General features: G+C 38.3%; 1 protein-coding gene across 2 annotated transcripts in view; it reads right to left on the reverse strand.

The window, feature by feature from the left end:
* P4HA2 (prolyl 4-hydroxylase subunit alpha 2) overlaps nucleotides 1-20,867 on the reverse strand; it is a 59,233-nt gene extending 38,366 nt beyond the window's left edge. For both annotated transcript variants that reach the window (XM_070933923.1, XM_070933924.1), the window contains exons 1-3: nucleotides 20,794-20,867; nucleotides 20,170-20,216; nucleotides 1,602-1,692 (exon numbers count right to left, since the gene is read on the reverse strand). In XM_070933923.1, the coding sequence (XP_070790024.1) occupies nucleotides 1,602-1,674 (73 nt within the window). In that variant the 5' untranslated portion in view covers nucleotides 1,675-1,692; nucleotides 20,170-20,216; nucleotides 20,794-20,867. The remainder of the gene's footprint in view (nucleotides 1-1,601; nucleotides 1,693-20,169; nucleotides 20,217-20,793) is intronic.
* Between the last annotated feature and the right edge of the window lie 1,492 nt (nucleotides 20,868-22,359).

A 22,359-nucleotide genomic window follows, 5' to 3' on the forward strand; every position in this document is an offset into this window, starting at 1 on the left:
CATCCTTTTGATTTCACTAGTGGGATGTATTTCATGAGCAAGAATCCAAATGATAAATTTATTTAACTTGCTTTGAATTTCCTATGGGAATATAATTTTCTATACCACTTTCAGTTACAACTTATTTGTTCTGTAGGAAAATACATGAGCTTGTCAGAGATTCATACACTCCAGTCAATAATGTGCAGGCAGAAGAGTTAGAAATGAAGTTCAAGCCATTGAACATCAAGCCATAATATCATTTCAATTTTAATGCAAAAATAAACAAAACGCAAGCATTCATGACTTGGAAAAAGTTTAATCATTTTAAAATTTAAACATGTACTAGACATTCAAAATATAGTTAAAACAAAATTCTGAAAAACAATATGGTTATATAGAAGAAATTACAAATTTTCTCTTGTCTGTTGTAAAGCACGTAAAACATGTCATCTGGAATTTTTCCAATCCCTTTACCAGGCCTGGCCATCTATATTTTCTTGTGTTTAATTAAATTAATGTGTTTCATCTTTATGCTTCAATTTTCCATTTGCATTGTGCCCAGGTATGTGTTTGTATAGGTATGTACTAGGAAGTATGGTATGGGCTCCATTTATTCCATGCTGGGTCATGTGACCATGAGAGGGAAGGGAGAGCGCTTAGAACAGAGCAGGCAGCAATATTTTGAGCCATTGCCCAAGTGTCACTCCCATTGAGCTGCATTGGGGAATTATTTGTTTCCCTTGGAATTTATTTTGCTATAGCCCCAGCCAGATTTTCAAATTCAATTTTCCTTCTGATGACTTCTCTGCCATTATCATTTTGGTCCTGTTCAGTTATCTTGATGTTCCAGGATCCTTAACACAAGTTATATCCAATGTAATGTAATGTAATGTAATGTAATGTAATGTAATGTAATGTAATGTAATGTAATGTAATGTAATGTAATGTAATGTAATGTAATTGTAACCTAACCTAACCTAATTAGCTACTCATCTCACATATGTGACTCTGGGTGGTTCACACAATTAAAATAGAAAAAACAGAGAGAGTAAAAAAAAAAAAACCAATAAAAACTAAACAGGTGAATGCAATCAGAATCTTACATATAATACAGCTATTTCACAGGCTCTACATTTCTATTGGGATCTCCAGGCCCAATGGCAAAACCAAGTTTTTGAGACCCTCTGGAATCCAATAAGGTCAGGGTCGATCTCACCTCAAAGAGAATGATGTTCCAAATGGCAGATGCTACTGCAGAAAAAAGTCTTCTCTTGAGTCTGTCAGATAAAACTCCTTAGTAGACAAGGCCTGTAATATGCCTCTTGCCTCACCTGATGGGACAGGTGGATGTAATGGGGAGAAGTGGTCCCTCAAATAACTTGGCTCCATAAGCAGTACCCTGAATTAAACCAGGAAGCAAAATGGCAACTAATGCAGCCTACAGAGGAGAGGTGTAAAATGTGCTATTTCTAGGGACATACACACAACTGCCCATGTGGCCCAATTGGGTTTGAAAGAATGAAAACAACTAGAGGGTGGAATATATTCTCATTCATAAAAAGACATGGTTATAAAAATAATTTTCATGATTTTACTATTTTGTTTAAAATTATCCATACCTATAGAAGTGAAAAATTCTCCTTTTATGCATCCCAGGCAGATAAACAGTAATAGCATAATCCACTGTGCCATCTTCAATAAAAGGAGTATCTGCAGGAAAAATAAATATAAAGAGAAAAACAAACTTGAGAACGTTTAAAAGAACCAACATCCATAATAGTATTGCTCAATATTATCAGACTGGAAAAATCTGGAATCAAAACTACCGTGCACAATACATCTGCAGTACAGCATTACATCGGAATGCATCATATGCTATGAATAATTATTGTTTTACAGCAACTCTAAATAAACATTATACTGGATTCCATTCACGGTAATTATGGATTGCTTTAGTTCTCATCTTAAAATATTTCAGTAATACTGGCATATATTTTCATATGCTACAGCTGTTCAAATTTTTTTTGACCATAGATACGCCAAGCAAATGGGAGGAGCAAGACTAGAGGCCCATTTTCCCAATTGCCACAGAACCATTTAAATCTTCCTATTGCATGTTCATAAACAAGTCTGCTACTGAGAATGAAAGGTATGATCGTAAAATTGTTCAACTGTTTATAATAAAACTGTTCCTTATGTTTGTGCAACAGCTTGTCTGCACTCCATGCATTCAATTCCAGTGTGATGCTATTATTATTTCAGCTTGCAAACACCAACAGTGCAATTCTATACATGTACATCAATAAAGACCACAGAATGGGAAGAACAGAACAGAGCTTCTTCTCATATATGCATCAAATTGAAATTTAACTGTCTTAAAAAGATTTTCTGATGCCTCATTTCCAGCTACATCTTTAACATGCAATCAATCAGTCTAGGCAGACTGACTAAGAATGAGACACAGAAACAAAGCCTAATCTACGGACTGGAGGCTGGGTGAAAAAAAATTATTTATTTATTTAGACAAAGCAATTTGTTTATGTTTAGACATACTTTGCTCTGTTCTTCTTCTAAGACTTTATTTTTTCTAAAACTAGCTAATAACACCACTTTTTTTGGAGTAGTACCATAAAATTATATATCAATGGAAAGATAATTTAATCAAGAATGTAATGCAATAACTTTTATGAAGGATTTGCTATTAGAATAGCAGTTATAGTATAAAGAAGAAAAGTAAAACACGTAGAAAAAACGAGATAAACAAAAATTATCACCATAGAAAAAACGAGATATAAAAAAATTATCACGTCAGTTAATACTTAGTTGGGTAACCTTTAGCATGAATTACGGCCTTACAACGTCTTCCCATGGAGTGAACCAAGTCTTTTAGTTCTGCAGCTGTTATAATGTGAAACCAAGATTGAATGATTGCTTCTATTAACTGGGTTTTATTGCTGGGTCGCTTCTGACTAACAAGTTTCTTTAGTCGGCTCCATAGATTTTCAATTGGGTTAAGGCCTGGACTATTCCCAGGCCATTCCAGCAATGTAATATGATTATCTTGAAACTCCCACAAAAAAGTGGTGTTATTAGCCATCAAACCTCAAAAATACACTTTTCCCAAAAGGTTTCCACAATTTTGGCCACTATTGTAGCATATTTCTTTTCCTAGTTTGGAGATCCATAGGCCTTCTTTTCTATCATTCTCAAAGATTTTTGGTAATAAATTAAAAGGTCTAAATTTTTGTCTAAATCAATGGTCTCAAAGTGTGGTCTAGGGACCACTGAGAATCCCTGGGAGCCTCTCAGGGAATCTATGAAATAAATTTCATCAGTTTTAATTTCTAATACAGTAAATATTGATAGATATAATCCATGTAAATCAAAGCTATTTGAGATCTATCATTTTTAAGAATGTAAAAATGTTTGGGAATGACTGGTTTAAATGAGCTGGATTTATTTGCTCAGACCTTGTACTCTGAGCTCCTTTAGTGAGAAAAAGGACTAATAAAACAAATAATCCATCCTCTAAAGTAATTCACAAGTAACTTGAGAACCTTCTATAAGCTAGTGGCAAGTGCCATGAATGGGGCCTGCCAAGATTAAAACCACAGCAAACGATAAAACAGAACAATGGAGCAAGCCAAAAGAACTCCAGGGGTGTGTATATTTGGACAGACTAAGCCATGACAGTCCCTCTGAAGTGCTTGTTCTTGTTTCCTGGAGACATCTACACGCAGCTTGGCTAAGTGATTATGAAGAAAATTTCCATTTAAAAGATCAACCCTCACCTCATCATATCCCTTCTTTCAGGATATCTGCCAAGGCAAAGAACATTGTTTACTTCATCCAGCAGTATTATTTTATTTTTTATTTTTTTGCCACTTTTGCCTTGGCTATAAGAAAAAAAAAACTCAGTAAGCACAGAAGATAGCTTTGATGTGGAAAGAGAAGATACTTGGGCTATGAAATGTTTAATTGGCTTGTTTATTCTACAACAAAACAAAATGACAAGTGTTTACAGCTTCTTGCATTTTAAAGCTTACTTGTAACAAATGTGAGCAGAGAAAAGGAGAAACACTCACTCCACTGCCTTCTTCCTATAAAGGCCAAACTGCTGAAATGGGATCATACTCAGTCTAGCAGGACATGCAGGATCTTTACATAAGGTCCAGCTGTGGAAAATGAGGGTACTATAACAGCTAGTGTTCAGGGACAGAAGGGATTTCCCCCTTCAGACTTTCTGACTTAACACAAAGACCGTGATAATTTTGGATACATCATCCCATCCCCTAAAATGTCTCTTTGAGGTGCAGAATAGAAGAGAGTTCACCTGGTGTTCTCTTTTCCATTTGTTATGCCAGTATTAAACACACGAGAAGGTTAAAGCTGGAATCACCAAAGGCCACTCACTCTGTGGGACTAATTAGGGATAGTATTGTTTTCAAGGGCTATGGAAAATTCTGCATCCTTTTGATATAATGTAAATTCTTGCCTATTGTTTATGCCTCTCTCTAACTCTCCAAGATACACAGACACACACTTTAGCCTGCCTCTTATCCTTTTTTTCCCCTCTAGTCAACTGTTTTTAGAATTGCTGATATTTAATAAATAAACATCAGGCTATATTTTGGTAGCTGCACTGAATGACAAATATGCTCTTTCTGATTTGGATAGAGGGATTCACTGGAATGTGCTGGGTACAAACTAAACTGGAAATTACCTCTAGTAATCTTCCAATAATAATAACATCAATCAAACAACAGAAAAATGCTAAGTTTCATTTTCATTGATCATTTATACATAACAATAAAAGTGCAGCATGCATTTTTATCTAATCAGTTTTTATCTAAGCCGCATGAATGAAGTTTGATCAACAGGCCTGGAACAAAATGAAAACCATATCTATAGATACGTTCATATCTAGCAGGATTTAAAAAGAAATTTGCTAAGTGAGTAAATGCCTCATTTTCTGTGAGTGGCTATAAATCTCACCTATTTAATCAGTCAGGGAGTTAAAAAATGTCCAGCAGCGAAAAATCCCTCATATCCCTCCAAGTTCAAGGCACTGTTTAGCATGTGAAATATTATACATAGGTTGACCAGATAATTGAAATAAACATCATATTCTAAAAAGCTGCCTTGATCCCATTTGATGTTTTACGTCTATTGTTATACTTTTAATAGTTTAAAGACATCTATTTTTTTCAGTTTCACAGAAATGCAAGGGAATCATACATCAGAGGAAGGCTTAGCCATTTCCCAAAGACCAATGACCAAAGGAAACCATGCGGTATACACTAAAGACACAATTCCTCTTCACCCTGCAGCACATTTTAGTCAACCTCTAGAAATATGTTATCTACCACAAACCAATACTGTCTTGCTTGTTCACTCAGCATTGTTCACAAATTAGCCCTTCACATAACACTATCCAATCCTGAGTAAGAGTATTTTTGTATGTTTTGTATTTTTGAACATATGTCCCACAAGAAAATTATGCTAATGACTTTATTGTGAGATATGAGTAATTTACAGCTCCCCTGCCTTATATTCCATCCCCATCCCCAGCAAAACTGCTTTAAATTCAACAGACGAGAGAGACAAAAAAGAATAGTAATAAAAAACATTGAATATTTACATGTAAGGGCTAAAAATGTTTCTTCCTGAACAGCTACTGATTTATTATATTCACCAAACTTATATGCAACCACTTGGGGAAGCGAGTCTAGGCGGTTTACAAACATTGCAAAGGGTACCTCCTGAAAACTTCTGGTTTCTCATAGTTTATGATACGATGGCTGTTTTCTGCTGAGTAAGCAGAGGCTACTGCAGAATCTGTATACAGAATATAAGGTAGATAGTAGGGCTGCCTAAAGCTTTAAATTTGCTCTAAAAGAGTGGGTGGGAGCGCAAATGGGGCACCTGTCCACAACTCATTAAAGCAGAGACATATTTTCCCACATGACTAATTCTGCAATCATAGAGGCAAGTTACTGTAATGAATAGCACACATGCTGTGTTTGTATTCCCATATGTTCTGAAATAGCCTTTTCATGTCAAATGCAAAGTCCCGTAATAGCTAGCTTCCAATTATGAGTGCATATGAAGTTTGGTGATGGAGTTCAGGCAGAGTTTAAGGAGGAAGTTTCTAGTACATGTTCACTCTAACTAGGCAGTATGTCGCTGGCTAATGTGAGAACTAACCAGGAAGCCCAAAGAAATAGAAGACTTTCAACATTAAGAAATATAAATAAAGCTAAATTTACTGGAATCCCCATTTCTGGTCTACAATATTTTTAGCATATTTATATTTTTGCCAAAAGAAACCCAATATAGATTTGAAATAAATGCAATTGTGTAATAGTGCTTGAAGAAAAAGTCAAAGAGCCAGAACAAGTCATCATACTATAACTCAGAAAAGAGAGTGAAGATGTAGAAGACCAAACAAATTAAGCCTTTAGTTGGAGTTGATAGAGGAAAACAACTCTCCATTAGCCAGCAAACAAAGCAAAGGAATAAATTTAGTGGGGTTGTATATGCAGCATTTTTTTGGAATTCCCAATGTAAGTGCTGTCCACATATACATGTGTGCAGTCCCACAAAAAGCCTTAGAAGTATGCAAACCAAATTTTCAGAAAATAAAATTGTTTTAACACCAATGAGCCTTGTGGTACATTCTTTGAATGTTTCACAGAACCCTAGTCTGATCATGTCTGATGCCCCGTGCAAAGTACTGATTCAGAGTAAGCATCTGAAAGAGAATCTTGGTTTGAGGATTGTGCATCAGAAAAATAGGGTTTTAACTTTCAGATGGATTTCAGATAGACTATGGAATCTAAGCTAAAGAAAGCACTAACAGCATCATATACATTTCTTCCCATTATTGCTAATTTATTCTGAATGCATTCTTTGCAGTTAATATTCTGACTAAAACAATGACAGTCCCTGCCAAATGTGGAATTATCTTAATCAATTTCAGTTAACCAATGGCTTTTGTAGCCTGTTTTATTTCTTAAAGTCTGCTTTGGAGCAGGCTAGGAAAACCTCTGAAACAATAGAGGAAACACTGAAATTCCCACCACCATGCACACAAATTACCTCCTTTTTCTGCAGGGATATCCCCGAGTTTGATATTAGTGCTGTCCTTTGATTTGAAGAAATCTAGTTAGGATAAGGTTAAGGTAAAGGTTCCCATCGCACATATGTGCTAGTTGTTCCCGACTCTAGGGGGTGGTGTTCATCTCTGTTTCAAAGCCGAAGAGCCAGCACTATCCGAAGACGTCTCTGTGGTCATGTGGCCGGCATGACTAAGCGCCAAAGGCGCACGGAACGCTGTTACCTTCCCACCAAAGGTGGTCCCTATTTTTCTACTTGCATTTTTTAGGTGCTTTCGAGCTGCTAGGTTGGCAGAAGCTGGGACAAGTAATGGGAGCTCACCCCGTTACACGGCACTAGGGATTCGAACCGCTGAACTGCCAACCTTTCAATCGACAAGCTCAGCGTCTTAGCCACTGAGCCACCACATCCCTCTAGTTAGGATACAAACCATTAATTTACATTCTATTTATCGATTGACTGTACAAATTTATACCCTGCCCGTTTCACTATCTAAATGACTGAGTAGTTTACAATAAAGAGGGCATAAAATATTTTCAGCAACAAAGTTAAAAAAAAACAAATAGAGCACTCAAGCTACCAACCATGTCCAGGAAGGTATATCACTATTGGATGCCACACTAGTTAATAGAACCCGGCCTTAACACTCTCCTGGAAGGCCAGAATAGTGGGGACCGGCTTCACCTTAGAAGGCAAGATGTTCCATGGGATGGGGGCAATGAGAGAGAAGCTCTCCTCCTAGACCCCTCCAGTCAAAATTCTCTAGCCAACAGGGTCCGTAACATGCCCTTTCTGCCTAACTGGATAGTACAGGTGAATATAATAAGGATGTGACAGCTCCTTAGGTAACCTGAGCCTATGCCATGAAGGACTTTCAAGATCATAAGCAACATTTTGAATGGACCTGGAAGCAAACCAGCACCCAAGGCAGCTCATGCAGCAAAGGTATTACATGTATGTATCCCTAGGACTGAATGGACAACTACATTTTGTGCTTCTGGATATTTTTCAAGGCTATCTTCATGTAGAGAGCATTGCAATAGTTCATATCGGAGATGACCGGGGCATATGTGACTGAAAGAAGGGCTTCCCAAACCAGGAAAGGGCACAACTAGTACAAGTTGAGCATAGGTCCTCCTAGTCACGACTGTCACCTGCTCCTCAAGCAGGAGGTGTGAGTCTACCCTCAGCCCTCCACCCTCAGCCACTACAGCTTACCAGTAAGTTAAAGTGGAAGCAAATGCATTCCCTCTTTCTCAAGCTAGTTGCACAGATGGAAAATAGATGTCCTTCCAGAAGCTGTTGAAGAATGATTCAGCATTAGTCATACCAATTACAAATACTGAGAGTTGGAGATATACAGAAGCATATCAGTTCCTCATTTCTGATACAACACTTCATTAATTTTAGCCCAAATGAAAAATTGTGTCTCCAAGTTCATATTGACAAAGGGTAAAAGTCATAATCACAACTCTATGCCTGCCACATGAAAAGAAATAATTTAACATTTTGAACATTCTGATTTTATGTTGCACAGAAGGAACTTATCATACACTATTAGCTAGAAACTAATGCCATTTCTTGATGACAGTTTCTCAAAAGGAGTTTAAGAAGCTGTACGGTTTCTCAAATCTTAGCTATGGAAACATAAACATCCTGAAAGTTCATATGTTCTCCATATGTCTCTGTTTATTTAAGTTCACCTGTGACTTGAGATTTAAGGACAAAGTGCACATAAAAACACTGAAACTCTAAAATACTTAACAGTTTAATCCACAAATACGCAATTTTTTCCTGATTGAGGGGAAATGCTCTATATTTTAAAATTTTAGCTGCAGACCATACTCCAGAAAATAGAGCCAAAGCAAAAAAAAAAAAAGTTCTGATTTGGTCTAATTAAAATTACTGGCAAAAATATAGTTAATGTACTTCATCCTAATGTTTTTAAAACTTTTTCCTTTCTGACATATTAAAAAATTATCACTTTTACCACTGAATCCATCCCAAACACATTAGGGACACCGCTTGCAACTCTGATCCAAAACTTGGGTGTCCCAATTCAATTCCCCTCCCAAAAGGAAAAGAAACTGGCAATCTTTGTCTATTAAATGCCATTATATAAGTCTAGCACGATTTGAAGTTATCTACTTCATTTTAGGCATAACTGAGTTGGAGCTAAATGAATCAGACTTTACCATTAGAAGTGAAAAGACTTCTGCTTATTTCAAATTCAGGGTGACCATGAATTTGAAAAGAACATGAGCCTTGACTTTAACAAATAATATAAAAAGCAGTCTTAAAATAATATATGGATAGATTTCCTGGGACTTGCCTTTGTTATTCTCTAATAAGAAGCAGGTGAGTGATAGTACTGAAGCCTGAACTCTATAATTCACGCACACAATCAATGTTAAATTTATCATGTTCAATGGTGGCAGAACACTTCATATATTACATTTAGGAGCTAAGATGAAATTACTTTTGACTATGGGATATTAAAGCATGTTGGAGTGGGAATTTAAGAAACCCATACGACACCATGGTTAACACTGTGGTGATGGGTAATACCTGGCAATTAAGGATGGGGATGTGTTTAGGGAAGTATTCATTGCAATTCTATTCTCCAAAGCACCTGAGAGCAGGACAAGAAGCAATGGATGGAAACTAATCAAGGAGAGAAGCAATCTAGGGCTAAGAATAAATTTCCTGGCAAAATAGGGAATAGGTGGTTAAATAGGGGAGAAAGTGGTAAAAGAGAGCATAAATGAGAAGCAAGAAAATAATATTGAAGGAAAAGGAATTGAATGCAAAAAGCAGTTAGATGATTTCACTGGGATTTACAGTGGCAAAAAAAGAGTGGATGGGGGGAACATCCCCCAAAAAAGAATCAATCAAAGGGTAAAGAGGGAAATAGTGGAAAGACATTAGGAGAAAGCTTGGGGAGAACTATATCTAAAAGTGAGAAAAAGGATTCAGAAGAAAAGATATAATAAATATAAAAAGAAAAAGAAGAAAAAGAAGAAGTTAAGAGAATGGGATAAAAGGAGAAAATTTTCAAAAAGTGGAATTTTGGAGAGACTAAGAGAAAATGGTTAAAGAAGGGAAGATTTGTGGAAAGGAGGAAGGGAAATAAGATACACATTAGTAGATTTAAGGGAACAGTATTAATATTATTAATTGTGGATGGTCAACTAAGTTAAAGTGTTTTTATATAAGATTTGAATATGATGATGTATATTGCCTATAGTAAAACAGAATAGCAGATGAAATGTGAAATGGCAATTTGGTTTAATTTTGAAGACAATTTAAACTAAGAGACAAAGTTGAAATGTTAAAATGGGATGGGGATTTTGAGAAATATATTCAGTAATGGAGAAATAAGATAATTAATTGATGTTACTGTAAGAGCTTAGGAATTAAGGGTGGATAGTGATATTGTTTATGTATTAAGAAGAAATTAAGATAAGATAAAGAACTATGGAAAAAGAATATTATGGCTGAAATTGGAAACATGTAAAATGGACCTGAAAAAAAAAAAGAACCATATGGCAGAAGCTGAAATAACAAGATATGGTGAAAAATTATTAATTTTTTATAAAGGATTATATAAAAGAGATGAATATGGAAAAAATGGGAAGATTGGAATAGATTATAAAGATTAATATGTATAAGATGTGACCCAGTCAACACTCTGTTCATAAATATGTATGATGAAAGAAAAATTCTAATAAAACTTGTTTACAAAAAATAATAAATAAATAAATAAATTTCCTGACAGTTAGAACAATTAATCAGTGGAACAACTTGCCTCCAGAAGTTGTGAATGCTCCAACACTGGAAGTTTTTAAGAAGAGATTGAACAACCATTTGTCTGAAATGGTATAGGGCAGTGATGGCGAACCTTTTCGGCACCGAGTGCCCAAACTGGAACCCGCGCATGGGCGACGGAGCGATGGAAATCCGAAGACTAGCTGGCTGGTGCGCATGCACGCGCCAGCCAACTGGTCTTTGGGATTCTGGCAATGCCACCCTGGAAGCCAGAAGAGCAGCTGGCAATGGCGTGCGTGCCCACAGAGAGGGCTCTGTGTGCCACCTCTGGCACACGTGCCATAGGTTCGCCATCATGGGTATAGGGTTTTCTGCCTGAGCAGGCGGTTGGACTAGAAGACTTCCAAGGTACCTTCCAACTATTCTATTCCTATTCCTATGCTATTCACAGTAATTTTTCTGTAAATTGTTTCATTGTCAAACAAATCCAGGCAAATTGTTTCGGCAGGTTACTATTGGTGAAACCTGTGCTTAAATGGAAGGAATACAGAATAATATTGAAATAATAAAAATTTCATTCAAACGCTTCCCTGACCACTTCCATTGCCCTTCTAAAGGAGAAGAGTGCTACCTAACTGCCACACCTTCAGATGCTGTTCTTTAGCAGTCAAGAATGGCACACTCATTCTCTCCTCCTCTCAGTGATAATGCCTGAAGAAAGTTACTATTTTAAGAGCAGCACACAATATTCACTTACACATGGATTCAGAAAAATCTTGATTGGGTGAAAAGATCCTTTACAAGGAGTAGCAATATTTTTCCTTATAATTTATCTTATTGCATCAATGTCCAAATAACATTCCAAACCTTTAAAAGAGTAATTATAGTATGATCAAAATCTTGCTTTTGCATAACCACTACTGTGTTGTCAATAGAGAAAAAAAATACCCAGATAGAGGGAGCACAGCTGGATAGCAGCAGAAAAATATGTGTTTCTCTTGTGTTTTCCATCAAATGAAAAAAAAAAACAGAGTAAGAATTCTACATAAAACTCAAGAGTATAGATGTAAAATTGTCAAGGATTCTGGAACAACAGAAAAAACATTTTCTTCTGTTTCTTTTTTCCAGAGAAAGAAAGAAAATGGGCAGCAGGAGAGACAATAACATTTAAGCATTTAATTTACAACACCATTGACAGATATGCTTTGTTATGAATTTACTTTAAATATTTTTGAAATAGTGACTCATGCTGTAGAACTTTTTGTTGTGCCTGTTATGTTATTTTTGCCTGCTTATTTAGAAACAAGCAGGTAAAAAGAAATAGCAATAAAAACGTGCCATCACCATTGTACCAAGATTGCCCCCGGTTCAGAGCAGCTCCACCCACTGACCCGGACGTCATCATAAGTGATCTGCGCATGCGCAGAAGAGTGCGCGTGGGCACAATGTGAACCAGTAGTAAAGGTAAGTAGAACCCACTGCTGAAAGAAAGGTATTTACTTTCAATTTGTGTCCAAAAAGGAAACACTAATAAAAAAGTGGTGAAGGAATATATAGTATATTTGGCCACATGAAGTAAATAAAGCAACATAATTTTTTTTGCATTTGAAATACTGTAACTACCAGCCATTTCTACTTGTAAAATCAATCTTGTTATCGATTTTACAGATTTCTGGAAACTAATTTGTGGTTCTTTACCTCTTCACATACTAGCCTTCTTCATGATTTGATGAATTTCAAATCTCTATTTTGCAATTGCTCTAATGACTTTCTGGCTTAGGTGTCAACAGAAGATTGATTTAAAATGTAAGAGCTCTTACATTAAATCAAACTAGTCTAAATATTATCCAATTTATACAGTAACTATCCAAGCTTAAATCCTCAATTTGTTGCCAGTTACTCAAGCCCATTAAATCTGAGGATTATTTTCTCCTCATTCAGCAAATCAAGCTCTTGGAAAAAATATTGAGATTGATCTACAGCTTTAACATATTTTTATTTAACTGACATTTCTAATTCTGATATTTAAAATCTAATCTAAAACACAATGTTTTTCACTGCATTTAAATATACAACTATGCATAACCAGTAAAAGCATCCCTGTTAAATGATTACCGTATTTTCTGGCATATAAGACGACTTTTTAACACATGAAAATCTTCTCAAAATTCGGGAGTCGTCTTATATGCCGGGTGTCGTTCTCCTGTAACCAGGCAGACCAGCCCGAAAAGTTCTGACGAGCCTTAAATAGCTTTGGCGATCCAAGCTCTGACGATCTGCTAATCAGGCAACTCAGCTGGGATCGCCAGAGCCATGGAGAAGAAAAAAAGTTTTCCCCCTCCAGCTTGCTTACCTTAGCTGCTTGCCTTGCTTCGCTTGCCTTGCTTCACTTGCCTGAATCCATTCCATCAGCAGGCAACTCCCTGCCTGCAATCAAGCAGGCAGGGAATTGTGGACTTCAACTCCCAGAATTCCTCAGCCAGCAAAACAAAGCTGGCTGAGGAATTCTGGGAGTTGAAGTCTACAAGTCTTAAAAGTTGCCAAGGTTGGAGACCCCTGTTCTATTGGGTAAGTTTTTTCCCCTTTGGGAGCTTTAAAAAAAATAGTTAATTGGGGTTTTTTTTAGTTGTTCTTTTTTAGACCTAGCCATTTAAAGTTTAGGAAGTTTTAAATTTAGCTTTCATATAAAAATAAAATAAAATAATATTTGTGCAGCTTTCTGAGATTTAGTGTGTTTTTGTAGTGTTTCACTCTAACTACACAAACACACAAAATCTCACAAAGCTGTATGTGGAATTTTGTGTGTGTAAAGTGTGAAAGTTGGGTTTTTGGGCTTTTTGTGGCTGTGTGAGGTTCCTGCTTGTTGCAGGGGCCATTTTGGGTCTAGCACAGCTGCTTTTACATTGTGGGTGAGCCAGCTGTGTTGTGTTGTGTTGTGTTGTGTGTGTGTGTATAAAGTGTGAAAGTTGTTTTTTTGGGTTTTTTGTGGCTGTGTGAGGTTCCTGCTTGTTTCAGGGGCCATTTTGGGTCTAGCACAGCTGCTTTTACATTGTGGGTGAACCAGTTGTGTTGTGTTGTGTTGTGTGTGTGTAAAGTGTGAAAGTTGTATTTTTGGGCTTTTTGTGGCTGTGTGAGGTTCCTGCTTGTTGCAGGGGCCATTTTGGGTCTAGTACAGCTGCTTTTACATTGTGGGTGAGCCAGTTGATGTTTTTTAATTTTTATTTGGTGTGCATTGGAAGAGGGGTAGTCTTATACGGCGAGTATAGCCCAAACCCTATATTTTAACAGGAAAATTCGGGGGTCATCTTATACGCCCAGTCATCTTATACGCCGGAAAATACGGTAAATGCCAGACCCAAAATCACAGGTGACACATAATACTGGTGTCAGCATTCTGATGCTGCCATAAAAAGACGAGACTTGACTTTTCACCTACTTATTTCTTTGTAGATAATATCCCCTAGGAGATGTAGATAATATCCCCTAGGAGCTCCTGCGCGAGCTGCACTGGCTCCCGGTGGTCTTCCGGGTGCGCTTCAAGGTTTTGGTTACCACCTTTAAAGCGCTCCATGGCTTAGGACCCGGGTACTTGCGGGACCGCCTACTACCACCAATAGCCTCCCACCGGCCGGTACGCTCCCATAGAGAGGGGCTCCTCCGGGTGCCGTCAGCCAAACAATGCCGACTGGCGGCCCCCAGGGGGAGAGCCTTCTCTGTGGGGGCACCTACTATCTGGAACGAGCTCCCCCCAGAGATACGGAGGATCCCGGATCTGCGCACCTTCCGCCGTGCCTTAAAGACCTTACTATTTCACCAGGCCGGCCTGGCCTAATTTTCCCCCTCTTTTATAAAAGATTTTTAAAATTTTAAATATCTTTTAGTATTTATATATTCAATTTTAAATTGGTTTTAAAAGTTTGGGGTTTTAAATTTGTCGGGGCCAAAATTATTTAATTTGATTTTATTCTATTTTTTAAATTTTGTATTGTATGTTTTTATTGTTTGGCTGTGCACCGCCCTGAGTCCTTCGGGAGTAGGGCGGTATAGAAATCTAATAAAATGAAATGAAATGAAAAAAAAATGAGATGGTGGGGGGAACATTCCTATGGAGTGAAGTCAGAAGCTGAGGAGACTGACTTGGAAGATGATGAGAAGATGAGAATTGGGGAACGGAAAGGGAAGGGTTTGGGGGTCAGAGGGTTAGTATCGGCTACGACTAAGTCGGGGCCAGGTCTGTCATACTCAATAAATGGAATACTTCAGCAAAGATTAATTGTTTGGGAGTGCAATTTATTTGAGATGACATCGAAACCTGACAACTGGTTTCAAGGGTATAGTCAATATTGATTCCATGAAGAAGTGCTTGCTACATAAACAACAATTTCAGGTTACATGAGTTTAGAAGCCTTGCTCTAAGCTTCCACACTTTTTTAAAAATGGAAGCAGCAAGTAGAAACAACTTCATTCAGAAACTACACTGTGGCTCATGAATTCTTTATTTTATTCTTTCACTTATACCTGCCTTTTGCTTCTATAAAGTTCCAAACCATAAAATAAAAAATGTGGATGCTCTGAGTTTGTGCAGCTCCAGTGGAAAATAATCTGATTGCTTAGAAGAAAACTCTGCTGAATTCAGTTAAGATTTACTCCTATATAAATTACACATAGAATTGCAAACTAAAAGACGTTTCAATGGAATGTGCAGTTTAAAAGATACTGTTAACGCCTTATGAGTAATTAAAGTGAGAGGAGATAACACTAAGGATAATTGATATTGCATAAGAATGCTGTAAACTGAAGAAAACAAAAGCAACAATAAATGTATTCTGAAAATCTAAAACATTGCAAAATTAATCTTTGGGAGTCTCAAAGAACAAATTGATTCTTTTTAACTAACTTTGGGGCCACATTTGAATGTATTGCTCAGCACTGAATATTACAGTATGTCACAGAAGTGAGTACACCCCCTCACATTTTGTAAATATTTAAGTATATCTTTTCATGTGACAACACTAAAGAAATGACACTTGGCTACAATGTAAAGTATTGAGTATACAGCTTGTATAACTGTAAATGTGCTGTCTCCTCAAAATAACGCAGCACACAGCCATTAATGTCTAAACAGTTGCACAAAGAAATTAACAAAGTTTGCTAAAACTGAAACTGCAGTTTCTAATAATGCAATCATAAAGTTATAGGATCAGAGACTGTATCTTGTTAAAGAGAAGGGTCCTCTTGGTGCAATTTTAGATGCACAACTGGCAAGCAAAAAATAAATCAGCTTAAAAACCAATAGCAACTAACAATGTGAGACCATACCTCCCTCTCTCTCCCTCTCTCCTCTCCATCTCTTTCTCTCTCCTCCATCCATCCATCATCAGAAGGCACTGGCCTTTCCCAAAGTCTTTAGAATTTACAAGCTGTTTAGCAGCATACCCACAATTCTTACTAAAACCAAATATCTGTGCTAATCTCTTAAAGCCAACAGCTTTACTAAACGTTTCTCTTTCCCCAAGATTACTGTCTTCCAGCTGGCGTCTTGCTCCAGAATTGAACATTGCATCTCTAAAACACTACACTCATCCTTTCCGCATGCCTGCATCACCACCTCCCATGCCAAAAGTTTAATGCACATCTGCAAACAATTAAACAACTAAATGTTAAACAAACATTTAATCCTTTTGTGCTTTTTAAAATAAAAATATTAGGGTATGTGGTGTCTCAAATGCTTTTTCGAATACCATGGAACCATATACCAATCATCTTATGAGTTAAACTTAATAAAGTTAGTAACCTTGTAACTTCTTGGCCCTGCAACTTTAAAAATACTAACACTGGATTAGTTCTGGAAGACATTTTAAAGCGGCAATAAGTTTTTGTTCTGATGACTTTAAATTTGATTGTTCTATCTTTCTCCTTTCCCAAAAGAAAAACTCCAAGACAAATATATGAAGAAATCTGGTTGATTCAAACTGCAAGTATGAAAAGGAAGCTAGTCGTGTTCTCCATCTAGAGCTAGCCAAAATTTTGGAGAAGTAGATATGTAATTGCACTTGTTGGTCACAGTCCAGTGCAATATTCTATCAGATATGTCTATAAATTACTTTGGAATATTAAAAGATTTTCAAGAAAATCATATTGAAAATCGTTCTGTAAAATCTCAGCTGTAAAAACTTTGGAAAGACGTCTTAGCTGAAATAAGTCTGGTTTTAATCTTTTCCTGAACATGGAACCCTCTAGGTTACTAATAGTAAACAAGCTAAAATAGAGGAGACTGATAGAATGACTCAAAAAAAGAATACTTTCCATTTGAATTTCTGTGTATTAATATCAAATACAAAAATGGCATTCTTGTCATGCAAAGAAGAATGCAATAATTACTTAGGATATTAAGCAGTCTTGAAATGATAATCAAAATTCGCTTCAGCTTCCAACATTATACTAAGCATAAATGGTTTCAAATCCTAGTGCCTAAGCTCACATTAAGCCAAAACATTTAAAAAATATGTCACAGCCTTAGCTGCTCTTTGACTGGTCATGGAAGTCTAAAATATGGCACACTTCAAGGGTCTTATTTATCTGCAGCTTCCACTCTTACAACTTTCTGATACTTTAAATCCAATTTTAACCAAAAACCGCAAGGCGGCAGAAATATTTATTCTGTATGTTTATAATACCAATTAGGCCAGGATTATGCATTCTGCATCTGAACTGCAAAAATATATGGTTAACAGGAAAAATAACAGGAAAGGCATGAAAAACTACAGTTGGATTTTTGCAGTAGACATATAGTATATTCAGTTAGAAGTAACAGATTTGATGAATTGGGATATAAAAGGGAAACAGATTGAAATCAGAAGTAGTAAACAAAATAAAGAGGAAGAAATATGCTTTGGATATTTGCATATTTGCTTACTCATTAGAATCTTACAATAGAATAGAGCTGGAAGGGACTTTGGAGGTCTTCTAGTCCAGCACTCTGCTCAAGCAGAAGACTCCATACCATTTCAGAAAACTGACTGTCCAGTCTCTTCTTAAAAACCTCCAGTAATGAAGCGCCCACGATTTCTAAAGACAAGCTGTTCCACTGGTTAATTGTTCTCACTGTTAGGAAGTTTCTCCTTAATTCCAGGTTGCTTTTCTCCTTGATTAGTTTACAGTTAGTTTAGTTAAAGCAGAACCTCTATGTCAAAGTTTGAATCTGTCTATACTGTAAACTTACATTATACTTCAACAAATTATTGTTAATCTATCAAATCATATTTTACTAAACAAATTTCATTTTAAAAAGGTTCTAGTTCTGCTTTAGGGATAAAGTCAGCTGGGTAATTTTGGATAGTCAATCTCTCTCAGCCGTGGGAAGGAGGCAATAACAAATTTTGAAAAACTATACCAAGAAAATTGCAGTAACTACTCCATGCAGTCACCAGGAATCAACACTGAATTAAAGGCATATGCACGTACACACAAACTCTTTGAATTTCACCCGTTGACGGAAGTTCCATAAACAAGTAATGTTTACAAAAAGCTTTTCTTAATAAATAATGTTTGTTTGTTTTGGAGCTGACACTGTTAATTTTTAATCCTGACTTCATGTTTTTGGAATGTAGGAAAGGCAAAAGATAAATCTGACAGTGAAATATGCCATCTGGATGATATTCTAATTCACGGACCTCAAAAAGATGGTCATAAAAGGGACACAGAATGTGGTATCTTGTAGCACAGCGAAAGTCTCTTCCCCAAATATCATTAAAGCCATTATCTTGTATGCAGCTTTCCATACCCAACAATTAGATCCTAGAAATGTATTGACTAGCTTAGTCTCAGCTCAGTACTGACGTGCAATACCAGATTGTAAATTGTTTCTATGGAGTTATATAACGTAATGAAGTCCTAAAATGGAACTCAAACCTCCACGTTCATAAACCAAAACTCTGCTGCACAGAGCAATTGTTAAACCACGGTGATTTATGTGTCATGGGTCACTGAATAAACCATAGCTGGCTGCACACATATTAAGCTAGAATCATATCCTACTTGGGAAATCTTAATGCAACAAGACACCCTCTCTGAAGCACTTCAGAACTGGAAAGTGGAAAGCGGAAAAAGACACACACCTCACTGTGATTGTCAGGATTTCTGGCTTTCCCCCTCTAACTTCACTTTTGACATTATCCTGCAACAGGGGTGGACAACTGTGGCCCTTTTGCAACCTGTGGACTTCAACTCCCAGAATTCCTGAGACAGCTTGGCTTGTAAAAGGGCCACAGTTTCCCACCCCTGCCCTACAAGAACTCCAGAGACATAATGTATATACCTAAGAATAACCTTCACCTCTGCTCAGATTAAACATAATGAATAAATTAAAGCCACGGAAGGAAAAAGCCTTTGTATCGCTACCGCACCAGGGTTTCTCTCTAATGTCCTACTTTATTGGAGGAATTGACAGAGGAAAAACCACCATTGCCCTGAAAGTCCCAAAGGTGCTTTCTTTTTTTCAAGAGGCAACTGGACTTTCTGGTTTTTCTTTGAAGACGTTTTGCTTCTCAGCCAAGAAGCTTCTTCAGCTCTGAGCTTTCAAAGAAAAAAACCAGAAAGTCCAGTTGCCTCTTGAAAAAAAAGAGGGACAACCATGACCTGGATGACTGAGAATCTCCATAGGACATTGCCTTGAATTCCTTTCTCTTTCCCAAGGCACAGCTGATAAATCCACCGCCTTTACTGTTTGCTTAGATTAGGAATTGCTCGTTGCAAGGGCAAGACCATTTGGCTGCCTGCCTGCCTGCCTTCTGGAACATCCTTCACAAATTGGGAGATTAAATAGGACCCACTTCTTTTCTCTCTCCTTCCTAGATTACCATGTTGCTTGGCCTCCAATGTCAACTTGGCTCCTGAAACTTGGCTTTCCGCCTCCCCCCACCCCCTCACCTTCTGCGTTGTAGCAAATCGAAAACCTCAGCCTACGTGCGGATACACACGACTATCCTCGGGCAAAAAAAGCCTTCTGAAGCGCAGCCTGGGTCAGGGCGGGTTGTGGTTGTTTTTCCCACTCAGGAAAGCGGAGAGGAAGAGAAGCGACCACCTTCCCTTGGGCTAAGGCTCTTGAGGGCGGCAGGACTTAAGCCTGTCCCCGCGCGGTTAAAAAGGCTTTCCCAAACTTTGGACTTCGCCTCACAAGTCCAACAACATTCCCCGGCCGAGGCTTTTCCAGAAATATCTTTCTTGCCGCCGACGCCTTCTTCTTCCTCCCTCCTTCTTCCCTCCCCGACATCGCCCCCGGGCAGCGTTTCCAAGCGTTACCTGGAGAAACCACCGTGGCTCGCCTCGTCCGTTCTCCGGCCTTTTACCTGAAAATTAAGTTAAGCAGGAGTTTTTTAAAAAAATATTATTATTATTATGGCGCGGAAACATTGCAAGGCTGCAGCCGGGTTCGGCGGATGAAGTCATTTTTCCCAACCCCGCCGTTTCTCCGCTGCTCCTAACCAAGCTACATTAAAAGCGTCGCCGGCAGCTCGGGGGGTTTCGCCGGCGCGCGGTTTCTATAGCTTGCCATGCAGGGGTTTGCAAGAGCCATGCAGGGGATGGCTTTGGAGGCATCCTCTAGACACGCTCGCCTTGGGCGCAAGTGCCGCCGCTTCGCTCAGGGGTAGAGAGAGAGAGACGGGAGGGGGAGGGTGTCTTACCGCTCGGCGGGCACGTATAGGATCGCGCGGCGAGCGCCTCGCAAGGGCAAAGGAGTGGGGGGGGAGGAAGAGGGCGCATGTCAGCTGGGGACGGGTCAAGTAGGAGCCGGGAGAGCTTGTGGGCAAGCAGCAAAGCAGAAGGAGAGCTAGGGAAGCGTGGGAGCAGCAACAGCTCCGGGGATGGCGGAGGCTAAGGCGCAAAACAAACGCTGAGTCTGGCGATGCGACGGTCGCAACGTACAAGGAATCCCACAGGTTGAACCCTGAGCCCGGGGAGAAGAAGCGGCGTCCGCGCCTAAGAACAAGCAACGCGACTCTCCGCGCTTTCTAGAACAGACCACTTCTGGTCCCGCCCTCCCTTTGCTGATGCACTTGGCGTTCTGGGCTCCTATTGAGCGGTTGCCACGTTGGAAACCCCGCCTTCTCCCCCCCCCTCCCCACCACCACCCGCGCTTCTGGCACAAAACCTAGGAAAGGCTCAGGCGGTACCGTAATGCTTCCAAGAATTGCACCCTCAACTTTCGAAACAGCTGAGCCGGCTGGGAATATAGTTCCACCATCTCGCCTCGTCTTGCAACTGTTTATCTACTAATGGACCCGTTTACTTTACAACGTGATGGTTCGATGTACCTAAGAACAGAGGTGGAATTCAGATTTTTTTACTGCCGGTTCTGTGGCTTGTTGCGCGCGGCAGGGGAAGGATACTGCAAAATCTCCATTCCCACCCCATTCTAGGGGGAAGGATATTGCAAAATCCCCATTCCTACTCCACTCCAGGGGAAGGATACTGCAAAATCCCTATTCCCACCCCACTCCAGGGGGAAGGATATTGCAAAATCACCATTCCCACCCCACTCTGGGGCCAGCCAGAGGTGGCATTTGCTGGTTCTCTGAACCACTCAAAATTTCCGCTACTAGTTCTCCAGAACCTGTCAGAACCTGCTGGATTTCACCCCTGCCTAAGAACTCTTATCGACAACAGACTTTTCCGCAGAAGAAATGGCGAGAAACAACTAGTGGAAATCTGAGGAATAGGCCTATGTGTCTGGGTTCAAGTATGCTCCTAATGTAAGCATGACTTATTGAATGAACTGTTGTCCACATCAGTCTAAAGTGCTGTTTGTTCCTCAAGACTGGCTTCATCTGTCATACTAACTAAGCCATAATGTGGTTGAGTTGTCTTGCAATGTATGTACCGTAGTAAGCCACTGATTTTGTTTTGTTTTTTAATAATTTTTATTAACGTGGTTTTCAACAGAAAAACAATTTAAGTTGAATGTAAAAAGAATAAAGAAATATAGTAAGGGAAGAATAAAAAGAATTTGAAAAGAAAGACAAAGAAACAAAAAGAAAAGCTTACAAAAAACATGATCTGGATTTTCTGGACAGTGGTTTTTAATGCATTTTTTAATTCTCTCTCTAATTTCCTTTTTTTCATAATCTACCATTTCTAATCATCAAGTCCAAAATCAGGAGTTCCTTTTTTATCTTTTTTCAGCAAAAAGTCCATAACAGTTTTCCAATCATTAATAAATGTAGAAGTTGAGCTTTCTCTAAGCAGAAAAAATCCACTGATTTTGAACTGAAAGGTATGCTCTTAAATAGACCTCTGTTCTGATGGCTTCAAAGCAATTCTTCCATTTTAATATATACAGGCTACAGTATTAGTAATGGGGATTGTAAAACCTGAAACAAAAACTTATCTTCTGAATGTATGCACATCACATTTCCTCTGCAAAATATTTTCAGAGAAATGAAAGGAAAAAGAATCCCAAATGTTAAACTGTAGAATTGTAGTTTATATCTC

Source organism: Pituophis catenifer, unplaced genomic scaffold (genome assembly GCF_029215685.1).
Source record: "Pituophis catenifer annectens isolate HBS135680 unplaced genomic scaffold, rPitCat1.0.hap2 SCAF_2, whole genome shotgun sequence".
NCBI lineage: Eukaryota > Metazoa > Chordata > Lepidosauria > Squamata > Colubridae > Pituophis > Pituophis catenifer.